The 21,930-nt window shown below is 44.3% G+C and overlaps 1 protein-coding gene across 1 annotated transcript in view; it reads right to left on the bottom strand.

Annotated features, from left to right (window-relative positions):
* Positions 1 to 14,782: 14,782 nt before the first annotated feature.
* Txk (TXK tyrosine kinase) overlaps positions 14,783 to 21,930 on the bottom strand; it is a 35,258-nt gene continuing 28,110 nt past the window's right edge. The window contains exons 12-14 of the mRNA XM_060378725.1: positions 19,671 to 19,789; positions 17,914 to 18,071; positions 14,783 to 15,407 (exon numbers count right to left, since the gene is read on the bottom strand). Coding sequence (XP_060234708.1) covers positions 15,339 to 15,407; positions 17,914 to 18,071; positions 19,671 to 19,789 — 346 coding nt within the window. The 3' untranslated portion in view covers positions 14,783 to 15,338. The remainder of the gene's footprint in view (positions 15,408 to 17,913; positions 18,072 to 19,670; positions 19,790 to 21,930) is intronic.

The following is a 21,930-nucleotide window of genomic DNA, read 5'->3' on the forward strand; positions in this document are numbered from 1 at the left end:
TAAAGTGTGTGCTGTGCAACCACAGGGACCTCTCTGAATCTCCAGCGTCCACGTAAAAACCGACCCAGCGGCACACCCAGCACTGAGGTAGCTAAATCAAGCCCTGGGCTCAGTGAGAGTTCCTGATTCGAAAAATAAGGTGCAGTGTGAGAGAGGAAAAAAAACCTGCTATTAACCTGGAGACACACGCATGCACACATGCACATACATGCACCACACACACACACACACACACACACACACACACATATATGCACCACACACACACACCACAGTGAGGTACACTTGGGTTATAAAGACTCTCAAAGTTTACTTTAATAAATGAATCATGTGTTTCTCCCAGTTGAAACCCATGAAGTCAGTGAGAGTGCTGACAGCTATAACCATCTTCTCTTTTGATGACTACCCATGGAATAGCTTTCTCCTTCAGTGCGAGGCTGGATCTCCATCTACACTCGGCTAGTAACAGAAAAAACCTTGACCCAGCAACACCTTAGTCTTCCTAGGTAGACAATCTCCGGCAGTTGGAGGAGTGAGGGCATTCACAGCCTCCCCAGAACTTCCAGGAGCAAAACCCTTTCCAGGAACTGTTTCATCGTGCTGAGGATGTGCAACAGGCTACAGGAAGATCTCCTTCTCGCCCTGATCTCTGTAGGCCCCAGCAGCTGTTTGACTGGGGAAGTTAGGCACTGTTAATTGTGGAGGGAAGCGAGCGTGTTCTGATTGCTGCATGCCCAGAATGTCCTAACACATTCTCTTCTCTCAGATCTTGTTAGTAACTGACTGGCAACATCTTAGCTTCATTTCTGTGATGAAAAAAAAAAAAAAAAAAAAAAAAAAACCTGGCACAAAGCAGTCTTGGGTAGAAGGGTTTTACTTCAGCTCACAGTTTCACACTGTAGTTCATCATGCCAGGAAAGTCAAGGCATTAGGCACTCAAAGCACCCAGTCATGCCAGATCCAAGCTCAAGAGCAGACAAGACTACGCTCATGGTCAGAACTCGGCTACTTTTATTTTTAATCTGATACAGTCCAGGGCCCCAAACCAGGAAATGGTTCTGCCTGCTTTTAGGCTGAGTCTTTCTGCATTAATTAAGGGAATCACACAACCCCTCGGAGACAAACCGTCGGCAGCCTGATCCAGCCAATCCCATGTTAAGACTCTTTCTAGGTGGTTTCATATTGGGTCGACGTGACAAAGCTATTGCAGCTAGCTAGCTGTAGGCAGCTAAACCTGGCCCTAAGATTTGTAGACTGTCTCCAGAATGCCTTCCCGGACAGGGAGTGTCATCTACCATAGAAACCAAAACAGAACCCCAGTCCATTAGTCTATGAAGAAAGTCTAGAATACCTCCAGAGTAGACCCTGGCTCTCAAAAGGTGACCCCTCCTGTTGCTAATAGACCCCACTAAAAAAAAGCCAAGTCCTCAGAGACCTACAGCCTAGCCCCTCCAAAGCAGGTTGATACCACAGACCTGCTGAGGAGACTTCCAGTTCAGGCTCTGTGTCTCTCAACAAGCTCTTGCTATTGTTTTCACTACCGTATTCCTAAAACTGTTTAAAATGAATTGGTATGTCAATACAAGAGACCTCTCGGGCTGGAGGGATGGCTCAGCAGTTAAGAGCACTTATCAGAAAGCCTCGGTTCAGGTCCAGAACACACACTGGACGGCTCACCACGCCAGCCACAGGGACTCTGCCACTTTCCTCTGACCTCTGAGAGCCACCCGCACACAGACACATGCACTTACATCATAAATTCATAAATAAAGAAATAAATCTTTTTAAAAGGGAATTTTCTCATCCTTTAATCAGGAACCTGTTAACAGTAAATTATAATGAAGAAAAAAAATGAAACAAATTCCTCTGGGCACAATGAAACAAGGCTTTATTTTACCATGGTTATCTAGACTGAACTAAATTCCTTCCAAGCAATCTTGCATAAACACACACACACACACACACACACTCAGAGAGAGAGAGAGAGAGAGAGAGAGAGAGAGTAAAGCACCCTAGTATTCGGGGAGCCTGTTTCTCAGCATGACAAGATGTAAGCACAAACACCGCAGCAATTCAGCAAGCACTGAGTTGGACATTCAGCCAAGATAGGCCCTAGCACACAAGTTCCCTGAGGCGGACATCGGCTCCTTGATGATGCTGTCTCACCGTGGGAATGAAACTGGCTTAGAAGCAGGCAGGACCCAGGGAGTTAGATATGATTCAAGCTATCCACAAGGGTTCCACTTACAGGGTAGCACCTGCTGATTAGAGATTAACCTCCAGCAGAAAAGGAATAGAAAAATCATGGAGGAACTGGTCCAACAAGACGAAACACTGCACACCCACACAGAGGACACATGACCTACAGTCACAGAATCTGAGCGGTTCCCAGCCACCACCTCCATCCAACACATCTGTGTCTCTACTGTCCCCACAGGGGGGGCGATTTAAATAGATCAAAAGGGATTGAGAAGCAGAAACATGAACAAAAATAATTAGAGTGACTACTTCAAAAACAAATTCACTTGATTTTCATTTCTCAAATCAACTGGCAGACTCCACAAAGTAACAAGGCCTCTTTAAAAATATTGAAACTTTTGGCTTTCGTCTGCGGTTTCATAAAACTCTGCATGCACGATGGCATCCATATGAGAATTCTGCTGGCTTCTCCATCGTGGCAATGTTTTTTCAGAGACTACAAAATCCCACCTTGGTTTTTGGACTCATGGTTGTCTTCACTGTATTTTCTCTTCACTTCTGAGCTTGAACCCCATAGCTTCTCCAGCTTCTGCTGCCTGTTTTAGCCATTGTCTGTCAGGGAAATAGTAGGATGTGGAGCTCAGACATGTGCTGATTTAGCTAGGCACAGCCCGGCAAACTCTGTTATTCTCCAGGAACTGAAGGTATATCTTTCTCCTTTCATTCTGCCTTTTAATAAACTTCACAAGAGTCCTCAACACAGAGTCAGTGTATGTCCACAGTGCTGTAGCCACTAAAATGACTCATGGTCTGGTAGTACATCACCTGAAGAGATATGGGACTTGTTTCTATTCTATTGCTTTGTTTTGTTTTACATGTGTTGGCATCACCATATTACATGTTTTGGCACCACCACACAGACCAATGAACAGAACATCTGAGGAGACAAAGCCCAATGTCATAGTAAACACACAGGAAGTTTTATCTAATATTTTCCAAAGTTGACCTAGTTCAATGGCTTGTTGTGGGATGTTTGTAGCCCCATTGCCCTCCCAGTTCAGATATCGGAGCCCTCACTTGCCAGTTAGATATTTTCTGGAGGCAGAAGATTTGGAAAGAAATAAGGTGAATCGAGTTCCTGAGGGAAGAACCCTTATGATGGCATTAGTGGTCTTGTAAAGAGACCCCAGGGATCTTGCTCTTTCTTCCTTTACCATGTAGGACATCACAAGGAGTTGAGCATCTTCCAGGAAGAGAGCCTCCCAGACCCCACCATGCTGGAACCCTGAGTCTTAATTCTCCACCTCTACAAAGTCTACTTCCTCTTGCCCAGGAGAGTCATCCTTACTGAATTCTGGCAACTCTGGGAGATCGGGACCACTGTCTCCATTTTACAAAGTTGTAGGTTCACTTGGCTCAAGCCCCAGGAGGCTAATACACAGCAATCCTGGTGTCCTAGTCCCTTGTGGCTGGGATAAAGACCTGACAAGACCAGCTTACTGAAGAAGTGCTTGCTTGGGTCTACAGTTGGGTGATAAGATGGTGGCAGAAGCATGTGGTGGCTCGCTAGCGTCTCTCCAAGTCAGTCAGCAGAGTGGTAGATGCTGGTAGATGCTCTACTCTTTCTTGTCTTGATTCTATCTAGGTGCCTCCTACATTCAGGGTGATCTTTCCTCACCGGCTAAGCATCTCTGGAGATGCCACCCTCCCACAAAGACACACCCACAGGTTTGTTTCCTACATGATTCTAAACCCATCAAGTTGACAGTCGAGATTAACTACCCCAACTGGACTGGAAAGCTAACAGTCCTTGGCATTAATGTATTAATCTTAACAGTATAACCAATATAATGAAGCATTTGATGAAAAAATTCTAGCAAATGTGTACCAAACAATAACTACCACAAAAAGTCAATGGAGATGTGTCATTTATGAGTTGAACCAACTCTGGGTAATTAAACATGAGACAAATGACTTAAAGAACCAGAGGCTCATTTATCCCCTGTAACAAGCCTGCAGCTCAGCATGTCTTGGAAAAACTCAAGCTCTTCCCACACTGGTGGTTTAGTGAGAATGGCCCCCAGAGGTTCATAGATTTAAATGCTTGGTCACAGGACGTGGCACTATTCGAAAGGATTGGGAGGTGTAGCCTTTTTGGAGGAAGTGTGGTGGTTGAGGTGGGCTATGAGGTTTTCAAAAGCCAAAGCCAGGCCCAGTGAGTGTCTCTCATTTCCTGCTGCCTGCAGATGCAGACGTAGAACTCTCTTCTGCCTGCATGTCACCACACCCACTGACATGAAAATAATGGACTAAGCCTTTGAAACTGTGAGCAAATCCCAATTAAACATTTTAACTTATAGGAGTTACCATGGATATGGGGCCTTTTCACAGCAACAGAACACTGGACACATACATGTGTGGTGTTGTCTGATATACAACAAAAGTACATGATGCCAAGATAAATACTTCAGGATCCGTATGTCATCCACCATATTTATGGTAATAAGGAAGCTGACTCCAGTTTTTTTTTCAACATAATATTTTTATTGATTTTTTGGGGGGATTTCACACCATGCCCCTGATTGTACTTATTTTCCCAGTCCTTGGTTTGCTCTCCAACTCTTGTGACCTACCCCCACCTAAAAATTTTTTTTATTGAAACAAAAAATAAATCCAGTTTGTGTTCTACTCGCTGAAATATAGCCAAACTCTCAATGGCCTGCCCATGCTTATATCTTGACGCAAGAGAATCCAGAAAATGGGTTGTTGTAGCCTTCTGTAATGGACAGTAAGGGCTGCCATTGAATCTTGAAAATGAAATCCATTATCTGCTAGGGAACTATTTCCACATACAGTGACTCCGTATGTTTTATGAGGTTGGATGGAGAAGGAGCTACACAGGCGGGCATATGTCACAGCCAGAGGTCCTGTCTTCCTTAATTGTTTCTCCACCTTATCTGTTGAGACGAGAAGTCTCATTGAGCCTGGTGCTCACTATTTGGCTAGCCCCACTGGCCAACAAGTCCCCAGTTTGAGGCAAGGGCTGGAATGTGGGTTCTCTGTTTGAGTGTTCTGAGCTGTTTTCAGTCCCCCAGTGGTATGCACAGAACCCAGGCCTTCCTGTCTGTGCCCAGTCCGGGTTTGAGAACCATAAGTATCCACCATTCAAGGGCAAGGTGACCTACAGTCTCCAGAAAACCCTGGCTTAAAGGAGCTGTGGTGAGGTTTTGCCATCCAGAAAGAACTTTTGTGGCCTGGCCAGGTCAGAATTGACCAGCCTACACCAGTCACCAACTACTCAAGGGCAATCGGAGTGATAAGAACGTTGTTGTGTGCCCACAGGTGCCAGGGGACACTGGTCCCGTATAAACTCCCCTTCCCTTCCAACATTGCAAGGTCACCTATGTGGCCAGGGCTGATAGCCACACTCTGCGCTTTGTAGGTTGGGTCAGTCTGAGCAGCTAGCATTCATTCCAACCAGTTTGTATCTACGGCAAATCAGCTGTTGAATGCTCTCATATCATCTAGGATAATGCCACACCTGTCCCTTCTACGCCTACATTATGTGTTGGCAGGGACAGAGGGCAGAGGAGGAAAATCTGAAACACTGCCCACTTTACCTAAGAAAACATTCCCATTGTTGCACGTAAGTTACAGGTTAAAATATGTTGTTTCCCAGCCCTACCAGCTAGTAGGAGGACCTGACAGAATTCAGAGGAATAAAGAAGCCATGGGTTGACTGCACATTTAAGAAAAGAGAGGAGGTTCCATCCCCACTGAGCATGTAGCAGTATTCTGTTTCCTCTAGAAAGTGCTAATCTACACATTCACACACATAAAATAAAAATAAATAAATTACCTTGTTTAAAAAAAAAGAAAGTAGCATAAAATCACACTGGCTGCCAGAGACATGATTTCCCTGCTCTTTCTTCTTGCTGTTAGCCAGGTGTGAGGGCTTGGACTTGAAGTGAAACTGATAAACCTGTTTAGATAGAGAGCTATGTTGGCTGCATCCAGCCCTTCTCTCTGCTGCCATGCACGGGAGTGCCTCTCATCAACATCTAGGATCCCACCATAGGGGGAACAGGAGGTGCCTATGTGATGTTAAGTTTCCTGTTTAAATTGCTGTGCTTAAGAGATCTCCAGAACAATAATGCCTCTAACCTTTAAGCCCCAGCTGCCCAAAGACAAGTCACTTCCTGGAATGCTGGGGGCTGTTGTTCATGTGAAATAACAAGCCACGTGTTTTTGTTTCCATAAACAAGTTTGGTTGCCCCAACTTGATCACACACAGGCAGCAGATAGGCAGGAAGTACATCAGGATTTATGTTTTGCCCTGATTGGATGAAGGATGGAACCTTGTGGTTTTTGTCTTTATAAGCCTCTAATAATTATAATTTACAATACTCTAGGAACCCTGGGTATGGACACTGTCTGTCCAGTGTCTGTCATCCTGGCCAGTATTTTAAAAAGCTTGCTTCAAATTTGGACTCCCCCAAAAGTGGTAGTGGTCTTATTCTCGCCTGGCAAGGTGAACACCTACACCAGAAGAAAAGACCTGACAGTGTGTGGTTGAAAGGGTCTGGCTGATTTTGCATATTAATGAGTTATCTCCACAGTAGCCAGAATGAGATCCCTGCACGCAGCTGATGAGCGGTGTGTGGCCTGCCAGGCACTCTTCTAGCTTCCCAATCCTGTTCTGCTCAGAGCTTCCTTATGCTCTTTTTTTTTTTTTTTTTGTCTTTGTTTTTGATATTTTTGTTTGTTTGGGGCTTCTTTTTTTATGCTATAGATCCTTCAGAAGTCTGATCAAGACTTTACCCTCCTTCTGTAAATAATGTTTTAAACTGTAAAGTAGAAACCTGCGGATCTAGAAAGGGAACCAAATACAGGAATGAAGTTATCAAAATATCTTAAAGCTAATGTGTGTTTTGTGGTGTGTCTGGTTGTACTGCATCAAATACAACCTAGTGGCAGTTCTGATGGTGGCTGGGATAATATTTTGACTGTCACAGAACCTGGCTATTACAGTACTAAGATTTTTTTTTCATCAGTAAAGTTGTGAGAGATTCCAGAGTTTAGGTAGACTTTATTCAGGATCCTTCTGCTGCTAAGTCGATGCTTCTTAGCCTTCAGTAGCAACTGCCCACTCTGAAAGGGGACATTCTCCCCACCCCTCTCTCTGTGTGCACTTGAAGTTGCATGTTCATGTGAGTGTGTAGACCTGAGAACAGTGGTGGACGTCTTTCCTCCTGCGCCATCCACCTTGGCTTTTGAGATAGAGTTTCTCAGAAGTAGGCTAGGTTGGAGGCCGGAGAGTCCCAGGACCCACCTGATTCTACTCCCTCAACCCTGAGATTACAAGTGTGAGCTGCCACACTCAGTTTTTCTACAGGAGTTCTGGGATTGAGCCACGGTCCTCTTATTTGCATGACAAAGACTAAACCGGCTCCAGCCCCTCCACAGTTACCTTGCAGCACTTCTAGCTGCCACTCCTGAGGAAGGATATCTGCAGACGTCTATTGGTTGAGGTTGTTACTCTTCCGGCAAACTGTGACTCCTGAAGTATCAAAACTGCTGAGATGGAATGCAGAGTGACAAGAACCCTCGGTTCTGGGGAACCAAGACTCGGGATAAAATCAGTTCTCCCAGAAGAAATGGAAAATCTGCACCTTGCCCAAATACACACACACACACACACACACACACACACACACGCTCATCATCATCATCATCATCCTTCAGAAACCCTGAAAAGACTGTCAGCACACCGCAAGGTTGCTAGTATTGGAAAGATGTTTCCATGGAAACTCAGCTCAAGGCAGACACAAGAAAAGAATGCAAGAACAATACAAGCAGAGGATAAGGATCTGTTTATTAAAGGAAAAAAGAATTATGACGCTCCAGGACTGGGCTCCTAAAGTCACACCCACATTGCCCAGGATGAAATTTAAATCAAATTAGAGAAATTAATCTAAATGACACAAAGTGTGGATAGAGGTGTTGCTGGGGAGCCAGGGGCATACGGGACCACACCCCTGCAAGCCCTTGGAGTGAGCAGGTGATGTCCTGGGCAGTGTCTTTTGGCCCAGGTGTAGCCTGACTCTCGTGAGCTCTTTTCCCTAAACCCAGCTAATCCCCCTCCACCCTAGATATCTGATCAAATTCCTTACCACCACACTGAATGTCAAAATTTTTATCCTAGTCCTTATCTAGCCAAAAGGTTAATCTCTGGTTAAACCAGTCTAGCAAGGTTCCTTTTTCCCTTGATCTCTCCTTTCAGAAACCATGGTGCCACTGACCCCTCTCTCTGCTTTCTGTCCCCACCTGAAGATTTCTTCAATCTTTCTCCACACTGACATAACCTTAACCCCCATTGCAATCATCTTAAATAAAATCTTCCACACCATTTCAACAAGTGCCAAGACAGTCTTTCTTACTCTAAGCATGGGGAGACGGCCCTAGACCATGCAGAGAGGGTGAGAGCTGAAGAGAGTGGCTTTCCAGAGAGCAGTAACTAGCTTCCTAGGGGCTGAAACCACTGTCAGTTTGGAGGCTCCCTCCAAGAAGACTCTGCATGCCTGACAGTAACCGAATGCCAGACACATTTAACACTTGTCTACAAATGAAACAGCAGAGTCCACGGGTCCTGGGATACCCTTCACCTGACACTAAACTCTGTTGTCCATGGTGGTTCTTATACTATCCCCAAGGAGTGAAAACTGAGGCTCATGGGAAAGGAAAGCCATATCACAAACAACCTAACACAGTAGACATTTCTTTTTCTTCCCTCTTCTAGAGGCATCAGGCACTGCCCTTCCTCTGATTATTGTGTCTGCTTCTCCCCAGTGCCCTTAACTTTTTTGATTAGGCAAGCATGACGTCAGTCTCCAATGCTAACCCCTAAACTCTGTCAGCCAAAAGATCAGCTTTCTCCTCAAATACTTAAAAATACCCAGGCTCTTTGCAAGGCAATTAGAGATGCAAAAACCCATGTGAGTGAGAGAGCATGTGTGTGTGTGTGTGTGTGTGTGTGTGTGTTAATTTGTAAACTTGTATCTTTCATGTCTTCACTTTTCAAGTTCTCTTGCCAAATTCCCTCTTTCTGCCCTGCATTGTACCTCTACACTTTTTGTAGCATTCAAAATCCATTTACTCTTCTTCAGTATTTTAAATTGGACCTGAAATATACTGCAGTGATGACAGCAAAGAGCCAGGGATGCAGATAACATTGCATTGTACCTCAACCAACAAAACCTAATATGATCCAGGACATCTTTGAAAGTCTTTAGGCTGCTGCCATGGCTAGCAGAGAGAGGCCAAGTGTCGTTGAGAATGCAGAGTAAGTGGAACCCTCATCTTTGGCCACTGGTTGCATCCTTGGCATCTCCATTGAGTTGAGAAGCTTAACACTTTAAGAAGGCTAAAGGTGCTTATGGCTTTGGCTTTGAAATGCCACTCCTTGGCATACGCCTAACAAAAAGAAAGATGTATTTTCACCAAAAGGTAGCAGGAAAAAAAATCTCAATAAGTTAAATGTTAGAGAAAGATCAAATATTAAAAAAAAGTAAAACAGATAAGGAAATGACTTATGAAATAATGTAAGACAATGAAGAAATGGAAAAATAAAATGAGATGCGATTCACAGATAGACCAAAAATACATATTATTTAGTAACAGAAGCCAGGTACCAACTAGTACTGATCCCATTCACATAAACGTAGAGCTAAGCCACACTAATCCTTGGTTTTAGAGTCCCTGATATGAAAATTACTTATTGCCCGATGTGGTAGCACACGTCCTTAATCCCAGAATTCTGCAGAGGCAGGCGGATCTCTGTGAGTTCAAGGCTAGCTTGGTCTACATAGTGAGTTCCAGGACAGCCAAGGCTACATAAAGAGACCCTGTATCCAATGTAAAAAATAAAATAAAATAAAATTAAATTAAATTAAATTAAATTAAATTTAAAATAACCCTTGGGTTAGTGATTTAGATAGGAAGTACAAATTGCTTGGGATTCTGGGAAATATCACTTCTTCTGCACCTGGCTACATAAATGCCTACACATTATGAACATTAGTAAGACTATCTATACATTGTAGCTTTCTCTTTTTTAATTTTCAGTTTGCTTTTAGTCAACACAGCTGCCTCGTTATGCTGTGACTCAGACCAGAGCATTGCTCGGCCTCCATCAGACAAGCTTCTTGCAGTCTATGAAAATTAACACAAAGACCCACAACTGAACAATGTGCAGAGACTATGGAGCCCTCGGTCCTAAATGGGATGTCTTTATCAAAGCCCTCCCCTCAAGTCTCAGGGATCTATGGATAGCAAAAGGCAGAAAGACTGTGACAGTCAGAGATGGCAGATGTCTCCAAGGCAACAGCCTCTCTCAGACACGACAAGACGATGCGCACATGAACTCACAGAGACTGTGGCAGCACAAGACCTGAATAGGTTCAAGCCAGACGAGCACTAAGAAGGAAAAAACAGACACTGCCTTAGTTAGGGTTTTATTGCTGTGAAGAAACACCATGACCACAGCAACTCTTACAAAGGAAAGCATTTAACTGGGGCTGGCTTACAGGTTCAGAGGTTTAATCTGTTATCGGCACAGTGGGAAGCATGCCAGCACTCAGGCAGACATGGTGCTGGAGAAGGAGCTGGCTGAGAGTTCTGCATCTAGATCAGTAGGCAGCAGGGAGAGAGAGAGAGAGAGAGAGAGAGAGAGAGAGAGAGAGAGAGAGAGACTGGACATGAAACCTTAAAGCCCACCCCCATAGACACACTTCCTCCAACAAGGCCACACCTCCTGATATGGCCACTCTCTATGCGCCATTTTCATTCAAACCACCACAGTCACAGAGTCCCATCCCTAGTCAAGAAGCTGTTTGCAGTAGATACCTTTTGGGCAAGGGGAAATTAATCTTTTTTTTTTCAGTGAAATGTCACTGTATATATCAACCACGCTCAATGTCCAAGAATATGTGGCCAAAAAAAAAAAAAAAAGGATTCCATGGTTTTGTGTGTAATTTTTGTCTACTTTTAGTATTTTGTTTTGTCATATTCATTTTTCTGGGTTTTAATTTGTCTGCTTTGATTTTCATTTTTGCTGTGTTTCTTGTTTATTGCAGAGAGAAAGAGATGTCAAGTTGAGTGGGGAGTGGGTGGGGAAGCGGGGAGCATCCGGGAGGAGTTGTGGGAACGAAAAGAATATTAAAATCTAGTATATGGAAAAGAATAATACATTTTCAAAAAAAATGTTTCAGTCATCTGCTTTGCTGGGACTTAAACAGAGGACTTCATTCATGACAAGCCCATGCTGGTTTTCTGAGCTACCATGTCAGCTCTGTATACTTATGTATGGGGAAGTCAAGGATAACACAGCAAGCCAATGCGCGTTTTCTCTAAGACCTAGAGCTTACCCAGGGAGATCTTAAGTTTACTTTCTCCCAGCACCGGTCCTTTGTAAGCGATCCCAGTTAAGATAAAATTGTAATGTTGGGTGCCGGAGCATATATCTGTTGTGTACATTGGGGATCCTATGTTGGGTAACAGAGGGTGGAGACCTGCGAACTGTCAGCCTGTCTACAAATAGGAAAATGAAAGCATCCCGTGGCAATTATAAATGCTCTCTGGGCAGGTGAGGGCAAGGGTTGTTGGCTTCATGGCGACTGGGAGGATGCTCACAGAGACAAGAAGCTGTGTGTGTCTTGTTCTCTGCCATGTATCCTTCCAGAAAACAGCAACAAAAGCCAGTGCTAGATTAAATGTGTCTTGTGAGTTTGTTTGTCAGTCTGGTGGAAGTGCAAACTTGTACAGCCACTAAGAAAATCAGTGTGGTAGCTCACCAGAAAGTTGGGAACCAATCTATGTCAAGATCTAGCTATACCACTCTTATACCCAAATACCCAAAGGATGCTTGATCCTACCACCGTGATACTTGCTCAACCATGTTCATTGCTGCTCTATTCATAATAGCCAGAAACTGGCAACAACTTAGATGTCTCTCTCCACGGAAGAATAGATAAATAACATGTGGTGTGCTTACACAATAGAGTATTACCCAGCTGCTTTAAAAAAAAATGGCATCATGAAATTTACAGACAAATGGATTGGACTAGAAAAAAAATCATCTTCAGTGGGGTAACCTAGACCCAGAAAGATAAACATGGTATGCACTCACTTATATGTGGATCTTAGCCCTTAAATAAGTAATAAACAAGCTACAATCCATAGAACCAGAGAGGTTAGGTATTGAGGAAGGGAAGGGGGGGAGGTCACATGGCTCTTCTGGGGAGGGGGAAATAGAGTAGATTTTATAGGTAGAGTGGCAGCAAGTAGAACAGGAACAGGAGGATCAAGTGGAAGGAGAGTGAGGACATGGGGTTGAGGGAGGGAATGCAGGGAGAGGCAGCTGGAATATGACTTGAGTGACTAAAATCCAGAGAATAGATAGCCTAGAGACCTGGGGCAAAACCAAATACTACTGGTTCAAAAATTTAAAAGTAACCATCAAAATGACTCCTAATGCCATTCTGCTGTACCAGTGCTTTATCCAGCCATCACCAGAGAAGCTGCCTCCTGCAGCAGATGGGAACAAAGACAGAGACCCACAGCCAGACATTAGGCAAAGAGTGAGACCTTGCAACACACAGCTCTAAATGGGATGTCTCCATCAAATCCCTCTCCTCAGAGCTCAGGGAACTCCACAGAAGAGGAGGCAGAAGAGTATAAGAGGATTAAAGAGATACAGGAGAACAAGGCCCTCTGAATCAACTGAGCAAATGCCACATGAATTCACAAAGACTGAAGCAGCAAACACACGATCTGCCTCAGGTCCTCTGCATATATATATTATAGCTTTCAGCATAGTTAGTTTGTTTGTTTTTTTTTAAATGACACTCCTGAGTGATTGATCATGTGGGGCCTCTGATTCTTGTGCCTTGTCTTGAGGCTCTTTCCCTACATTGGTTTGCCTTGTCCAACTTCAACATGAGGAGTTTTGTTTTATCCAATTATATTTTATTTTGTTGTGTTTGGTTGTTATATCTTAGAAGCCTGTTCTTTTCTAATAAGAGACAGAAAGGGAGTGGATCTGGATGGGGAGGTGGGAGGAACTGGGAGGAGAAAGCATAATTAGAATATACATTTTAAAAAATAAAGATAAGAAAAGCCGATGGCTGGGATCTAGAAAAAAAATCCTGAGTGAGATATCCCAGGAGCAGAAAGACACACATGGTATATACTCACTTATAAGTGGGTATTAGCCCTATAAGATAGGATAAACATACTAAAATCTGTACACCTAAAGAAGATAAACAAGAAAGAAGACCCAGGGTAAGATGATCAATACTCACCTAGAAAGACAAAGGGGACCGAATACAAGTAGGAGAATACAAGTAACAGGACAGGAGCCTACCACAGAGGGCACCTGAAAGACTCTATCAAAGCAGATGCTGAGACTCATAACCAAACCTTCAGTAGAGTGCAGAAAATCATATGAAAGAAGGAGGAGTTAGTATGACCTAGAGGGGACAGGAGCCCCACAAGGTCAAAATATATCAGGGCACAGGGGTCTTCTATGAGACTGTTTTTCCAACCAAGGACCATGCATGGATATAACCTAGAACCCCTGCTCAGACATAGCCCATGGTATCTCAGTATCCAAGTGGGCTCCCTAGTAAGGGGGACAAGAATTATTTCTGACATGAACTCAATGACTGGCTCATTGAGCATCCCCTTCCCCCCAAGGGAGGAGCAGCCTTACTAGGCCACAGATAAGGGCATTGCAGCCAGTCCTGAAGATACCTGATAAGCTAGGGTCACATGGAAGGAAAGGAGGACCTCCCCTATCAGTGGACTCGGAAAGGGGCAGGGAGGAGATGAGGGAGGGAGGGGTGGATTGAGATGGAAAGAGGGACGGGGCTACAGCTGGGATACAAGTGAATGTATAAAATTATTTAAAAATACAAATAAATTTAAAAAAGAAAAAGAAAATCCAATGGCAACAGAGTAAAAACATAATCATAAAGCAAGTTCCCCTACAGCCACTCTGCTGGAAGGGACAGTGTGTAGATATGGGCTCCCCCCGAGAAAGTTCCCTGTAATCATGCTTCTGTTTCACACGGTGCTGTTCTTCCCATGGGGTTCCCGAAGCACACAGAATAATAAAAATCAGTTTGCGGTCCATTCCCATGAAGACTGTATGGTAAACTAAGAACTGTGGTGGAGCTCGATAGGTAGCCCGGATTGACCCAGAACTCACAGAGAGCCTCCTACCTCAGCCTCGTGTGCTGGGATTAGAGGCGTGTGCCACATCTGTTCACCCCGTGGCCTCCTCATTTGGATGGAAGGCGACATCCTACAGAAAGTACTGGAGACGGTCGTTATGGCAGAACGAGGCATCTTAGGTAACTCTGTCTCACATGTCCAAAGGATGAACTCTCAGAACTGAAGGCGGGCTCTGGATTTCCCTGACAATGTATAGCACTAGAAATAGAAATTTTGCCAATGTGTGTTCAAAGGGCGCTTTGGTCCAGGTTTTCAACAGTGTTAAAAACTTGAACCTTATGACCCACAATAACCAAAGAGTTTATTAAATAACGTACGGCAAGATAATAAAAGGCATTGCCAGAATGTTCCAAAGGCATGTTTTTCATAAACATTTGTACAGCCCCAAACATGAAACTCTGTCAGGGAGGCTTCTTTATTCCATGAATTGGCAGAATCTGGTGGTTGCTGTTGCTTCCTCTCCGAATGGACCGCACCAGAGAGGAATTTCAGTCCTCAGGAAAGAAGTTGCTTCAGCTTCTTAAGAAGAATCAAGGTTCCATGTACACGTTAGGGTTCTGTGGGCGCCAATCATGAAGAAGCCAGTTGGAGGACAGAGGTGGAGTCCACTCCGTTCACATATAAGATGTGAAACATAGAAGTGTAGTTCAGAAGTCCCTCTCGCACATGGAGAAAAACTATGAGAATATTTTGCCTTGAAATCAGTGTGGAAAGCCTGAGACCTTTGCTCTATTGCCAAGAGTCAACAACCCTAATGGAGGACACTCCCCATCAGCGATACCCCTGATTTCACCTTGTGACAGTGTTTTGCAAGATGAGCCTGTGGACTGGCATTCCATTTCTGGTCACCAGGTTTCCGCAGTCTCTGTGAGAACCTGAACCAGTTCGGCAAATGTTGGGCGGCCTTTAGGGTTCTGGAAAACAGAAAGAGAGCCGTTCAGCTCGGCTTGCTTCGCACTCATACACCAGCTGCGGGACTTACAGACAGAGCCCTCAGCCTCTGCTGGCTGTGCACAACTGAAGAACGGTGTATCTTGGCTGACACACAGTAGCATGATTGGCATGTGAGGAAGGCACTGGTGAGAGGGGAACAGTAGAGAGCACAGACAAGACTGCATGCCTTAGTTACACGTGACTGTGTAAATATACTAAAAACGGGTAAGTATTCCAGCTTGGTTCTTCAACCATACTAGCCACTTTCCAGATCCTCTGTAGCCAGAGTTGGCTACTCTGTGGACAGAGCACACGCAGACTATTTCTACCCCTACAGAAATTTCTTCTGGAACATGACAGGATTTAGATTGTGAGGTCCCCCCAGCTCAGCGTCAGTTTACTATACTTGGTTTAGTATAGGAAGGGTTTCACGCAGAAAGCGAAAGGCACGTCTCCTCGAGGATCTACTCCGTAGACCCTGGAGCGCAGGGAACCAAGCCATTGGCAGTGGAAGCAGGGATCAGAGCACCTCTCGCTGTGTCACCTTGAGATTTGGTTTGGCTCTGCCCCCCTGAGGAGAGACACGGCACTGTGGAACCTTTGGAATCTGGTGGAGTTGGAGCTGCGCACAGCAACGGAATGAAAAAGGGGGCAAGAAAGGTGGCTGATCCTTGATGAGGGTCAAGAGTAAATCGCGGTGCCTTTCTGGGAGGTCCAAGTTCATCAGGTGGAGTCTCTGGCGTGTTTATCAATGGAAACATAGTCCTTTTTTTGATAAATAAAAATCACTTTATTCCAATTAACCCACAGTCAGAAACACCACACAGCCAGTTTAAGGAAGCCGCTCAAGCAAATATTTACCTAGTCCCAAACTCTCTACATCTCAGTGAACTTCTATACAGTTAGAAGGGCCCTCCTCAAGCCTCAGGACTTCAACCTAGGCAATTAGACTCCATCACTAATTACATTTTATTCGCTTACCCACCACAGAAAACAGCTGACTATGAGAGTTAAAACTAGAAAAAAAATAAGTAGCTTTATATCTTATTTTAGCATATGTGTGTATGTGTATGCGTGTGTGTGTGTGTTGTTTGGGTACATTTTCTGACTTCAACTTGAGACTAAGTTCATTTCCTTATTCCTTCTGTGACCATCCTGTTTACCCTTCCTCCTCTCTGGCTCATATCCACATAAATAATACACAAGATTGCAAAGCTCTATGCACTTGTGTGTGTCTGTTAGGGCTCCCTGACTCAGGGCGTGGTCATCTCCTAGTAAACCCATTCTAAGTTGAAAATGTCGTAAGCTGAAGATGCGTTTTATGTGAGTGCTCTACCAGAAGTCACAGCTTAGCAACAGTCTACAGCAACCACTTGTTCATTCTCATGATCTGTGGCTGCCAGGAAGAGGGGCCCCTTCCCAGCATCCCGATAGAGGCTCATACCTTATATTATTCATCAAGGAAAAGATCAACATTTAATGCTCAAACTATGGCATTATAAAATTAGAAATTTCTAAGTCAAAAACATTGCAGCCACCATCTGCATGTCCTAAGATATTTACATTGTGATGGCAAAGACAGTCCGAAGGCAGCTGTTGTTCCTAACAGCTTACTTGACAATTCTTGATCTTTCAAGATTTCAAGATTCCTTGTGGAACAATTAATTGTGACTATTTTCATACACTGGGGATCTTCCTAAAGGAAATACTTCTCTGGAATATGAATAGTCCCACCACTCTTGAAATACTGGGTTTTTTTTTTTTTTCCAGTGTTTGTGAATTGGGAATCAAATGATGGGTTTGTTGGTTTATGGGTTTGTTTGTTGTTTGTCTTTCTGGCAGCAGGAGACCCCCCTCACTAAGCTATGATTTTTCTGGGCTAAGCTTGCTGATTACAAAGCAGAGCAGGAGGGATGTGTTGAATAGGTGCCCAGAAAAGGAGAGAGAGGAGAACAGAAACCCAGCCCCTCCGGCTTGATTTTTTAATCTTGGCATTTCAACAAAAAGAGCAACTCCTAAGTGATGGTTTCCCAAATGGAGGTTCCCAGCACAATCTGCCTTCAGTTTCTATTCTGGTTTAATCTCTCTATCAGGAGTCTTAAATGCCAGGAAGAGATGAAACCCGCTACTTTTGGCCTTGAAAGCAAAGGCAGATGAAAATGAAGTGCGGTGAATAAAGCAGCAAATTCCTTATCCTGTGGGGAAGTTCAACAAGCCAGGTTGTTTTTTTTTTTTCTCAGCTCCACCACCCAGTTCTTCCAGATAATAAATCATTTAATCATGAGCCTTTAGAAACATGCAGTTTCTGCAAGAACCCAGCTCAGATAGATAAGACTTGGAAATGAGCTCCCAGATGAAAGTCCATTGTGGAAAAACTGGGTGGAGGGTGGGGGAAGCTCATAAGAGAAGCGGTGCACTGACTCTCAGGGTCGTTACCAGGGAACGGGCAGTTCCGGCTGCCACGGTACAGTCATGAGGGACACCTACCTCATGCCAGCAATTGTACATAACTCCATAGACGCACATGGGGGCCAGGTGAGGGCGGTACAGCCGGAAACCTTTAGAAATGGCTTCCACCACTTGCAAATTTGACTGATTTTCAAAAGGCATTTTTCCTTCTGTAAAAACTTCCCACATTAAAACTCCTGCAAAGAAAACAAGAGTCAGTTGGAACCCAAACAATGTCTTGATTCAGATTTCAAGATGTTAATCTCCCGCGGCCTCGAAACCACGATTGCCCAGAAAGAAAGCAATTCTAGATGGGAAGCAGACTGTGTACCCCTGAGTTTTTAAGTAGTCTGTACCTTTGTTTTGGTCCCAACAGCCTCCCCATGGCAGAGAATGCAGCAGCATTTTCATTGCTAAGTACCATTCCTGTTCCCACCTCCTCCTGTCCCCACATCATCAAATCCGTGGATCTTTCTGCTCTTCCATAGATAATGACATATTTGTGTGAGCCTTTTCTGCCCGCTGCAGCCAGCAGGCCCCCAGAAAGCAGATGGCACATGTCTGCCTCTTTCCATGAAGAGTCTAAGCCGATAGGAAGAACCCTACAAAATCCAGCAGTTCGTAATGGTTTTGCTTACAGACATGAAGCCCCGAGGTTGATACCCAGAACCCATGTCAAAATGCCTGGCATCCCTGGAGAGGTGGTTCAGTGGTTGGGAGTACTGATGTTCCCCTTGCCGAGAACCCACAACTGGTTTCCAGCAACCGTGGCAGGCACTCCGCAGCTGCCAGTAACTCCAGGTCCAGGGGAAGCCAATGCCTCTGGCCTCCATGAGCACACGTGGTCACATACGCATACCCACACACATTCACATAACTAAAAATAATAAAAATAAATCTTTTTTAAAATGTCTGGCCCGGTAATGTCCTCTTGTAATCCCAACCTTGGGGAGGTAAAAATGAGCAGATGCCTGGGGCCCGCTGGCCACCAGGAGGTGAGCTCAAAGCCAATGAGAGACTATCTCAAAGGGGCTGGATGGCATTCTTGAAGATGATACCCAAGAATGTCTCCTGGCATCTACAGTATATGTACACACACACCCAGAGAGAGAGAGAGAGAGAGAGAGAGAGAGAGAGAGAACAAGCTCAGTAGTTCACCACTCAAGGAGGAGGAAATGTGTGAACCAAATGAGTTCCAATTGCACCCCAGCCACCTAGGCAACTAAAATGCACTAGCATAATCCTCCCCAGCAAAGCTCAAAACCTCACCGCAGAGAGGAAGTCAGAAGAGAGCTAAGAAGATCAAGCCTAACATTACCGTGAGGAATAGACCCCCTCAGTTGTGAGAACAAGAACGGCTCTCTAAGCCTTAAAGCCACCCAGGAAGTTCCAGATGAAAGTTAACAGATTTTTGCTCATCAGTAGCCATGGTTTGAAAATCAGCTCAAATGAACAGACAGTTACAATTAAGCTGCTGCATAATTAAACAACGGAACTTTTCAAACACACTGGAAATGCAGTGATCACCTCCTTCAAACCACTGTGACATGGCAGCATTGGCTGCACGTGCCTTCTAGATCAGCGGGCTTCTTGTTACAGCTTCATGGTAAGTGTTCACTGGGGAAGGAAAAGATCCAGAGCACAGAGCTATGTGGGGAGCTGGGTGACGCCAGTTGCCAAAGCAGTTACAAGAAAACTTTTAAAGACCACTACACCATGTCAAAAAATAAACAAGCAAGAGCTGAAAAGGAAAGACTACCAGTGTATTAAGTCTAGCAACAAACAAACATACTTACCAAATGACCAGACGTCAGACTTGCTACTGTACTTGTTAAAGTGAAAAACTTCAGGCGGGGACCACTTGACTGGGAACTTGGCTCCAGAAGAACTGATGTATTCGTCATCCAAAACATACCTGCCATTGTGGGATTCAAACATACTGTGTTAATGGCCTCAAACAAGGCTTAATATCATCGAATACTCTTGTCAGCTCCGATCTGTTAAAGCACAGCACTTTCCCGTGGAAAGAACTTATGCGCTGAGTCTTCTTGACAGCAGATAGTGAAACAGCCTTCGATTTAGTTCCCTCCTCTAGAACCATGTCTCCTTGATTTCATTTTTGGTGGATCTCTGAAAACCACAGTTCTACAATCCCCAAACTATGTTCTTTAGGGTCCAGTCTTGATTCTGCAAAGAAATGTGCCCTGTGCTCTAACAAGGAAGTAAGTGATAAGTAAAAGACCCCCCATCTCATAAAACACCGATTCGAAACAGGATGTCATATTTTCTTTCATGTGCTTATATTTTGTGTGTCACAAAAAGAGAGAGAAATAACAGTGTGTCATTACAAACTTCTGATATGGAAAACTATCTAGTATATTGTACAATATATTTTCTACAAATTAAGAATGACAGTTTTTAAGACATAAGCAGCAATACCGAAGTCCTGGGACCCAAGAGAGAAGAGACAGCTGACTTCAGCCCCTTGTAAAAGAAAGTTTTTTAATTATTTATTATTGCTGTCCTCAGGCGCCCACTTTTCCCCATGTATTCTATTTCATTTCACCTTGAATCCCAACTCTGTAAAGACTGCATAGGGTGAGTCTTGGGAGATGGCTCAGTAGTTCAGAGATCTGGCTGCTCTACCAGAGAACCCAGGTTCTGTTCCTAGCACCCACACGGTGGCTCTCAACTCAACTGTCTGTAACTCCAATTCCAGAGGATCTGATGCCCTCCTCTGACCTGTACCAGGCACTGCATGCATGTGATACACAGACATACACTCAGGCAAAACAAACACCTACACATAGAAAATAAAAATAAAGTCTGAAGAAAATGTTGTAAAGACTGGAAAGCTGGGTATACTGCTGTGCACTTATAATTTCAGCACTTGGGAGGCAGCAGCAAGCAGATCTGTGTGAGTTCTCAGCCTGTCTGGTCTACATGGAGAGTTCCAGGACAGCCAAGGCTACAAAGAGAGACCCTGACTCAAAAAAGACTTATGTAAGAGGAAACAGTGAAGGGGAGGTCCTGTTCTACTGATTTGGAGTGTCTCTAGATTAGACTTTAAAGAAGAAGGACAGATCTATTAACAAGATGCTTAGGGGAAAAGATCCCTGGGTGAGAACATTCTCGTCCCCACAGGAGGACAGTGGCACTACAGAGCAACACATATCCAGTGTCCTCTTCCTAAGTAACGCCCAAGCAAAGGCAGAAAGGTTCTTTAAAAATGTGTCTTGACATGCCTCGGTAAACCAGACCTTAGTCAACCCCAGGAAATTTTCTGGAGGAATCGTCTAGCTAGACATTCATCAGCCACTTGTGCAAATGGCCAGGCCTGGACAAAGGTTGAGGGCAATGGATGCACAGATATTGTTACAGATGGTGTTGTGCATCTTACAACAGGACTAGCCAGACCCCCTCCAGGACAGTGCCATGAGACACCTAAAACTTGGGCTTGGACTGCTGAAGAAATCTTGAGTTCATAAGGGTTAAATTTCTAGAGCTCTAAAAAAAAAGATTGTGTATATACATCTTTAGATTTATTCCAGCTTCCAAACGTAGTTACATAGTGTCTAATGGTGACCTCAGAAAATACATTTCTTTCTCTTTTAAAAATCACATTCAGTATGATCTTTTCTAGCTCTGTCCATTTGCCTACAAATTTCATGATTTCCTTGTTTTTAATAGCTGATTGGTATTCCGACAACAACCCACCGACAAAACTTTTGATCCAAAAATTACCCTGACTACAAGAAGTAGAGGGATCAAGAGGAAACAAAGATTGAGAGAATGTCCAACCAATAACTGGCCCAACCTGAGACCCACCTCATGGTAGCCAGGCCCTGACACTACTCATGATGCTCTGTTTTGCCTGCAGACAGAAGCCTAACATGACCGTCCTCTGGGAGGCTCCAGCCAGCAGTAGAAGCAGACAGATGCTGGTACTTGCAGCCAAGCATGGGGCAGAGCTCCGGGGATCCTGTGGAAGTGTTAAGGGAAAGACAGAAGGCCCTGGAGAGGACAGGAACCTCACAAGAAGACCAACAGAGACAA

Source organism: Meriones unguiculatus, chromosome 3, assembly GCF_030254825.1.
Source record: "Meriones unguiculatus strain TT.TT164.6M chromosome 3, Bangor_MerUng_6.1, whole genome shotgun sequence".
Classification (NCBI taxonomy): domain Eukaryota; kingdom Metazoa; phylum Chordata; class Mammalia; order Rodentia; family Muridae; genus Meriones; species Meriones unguiculatus.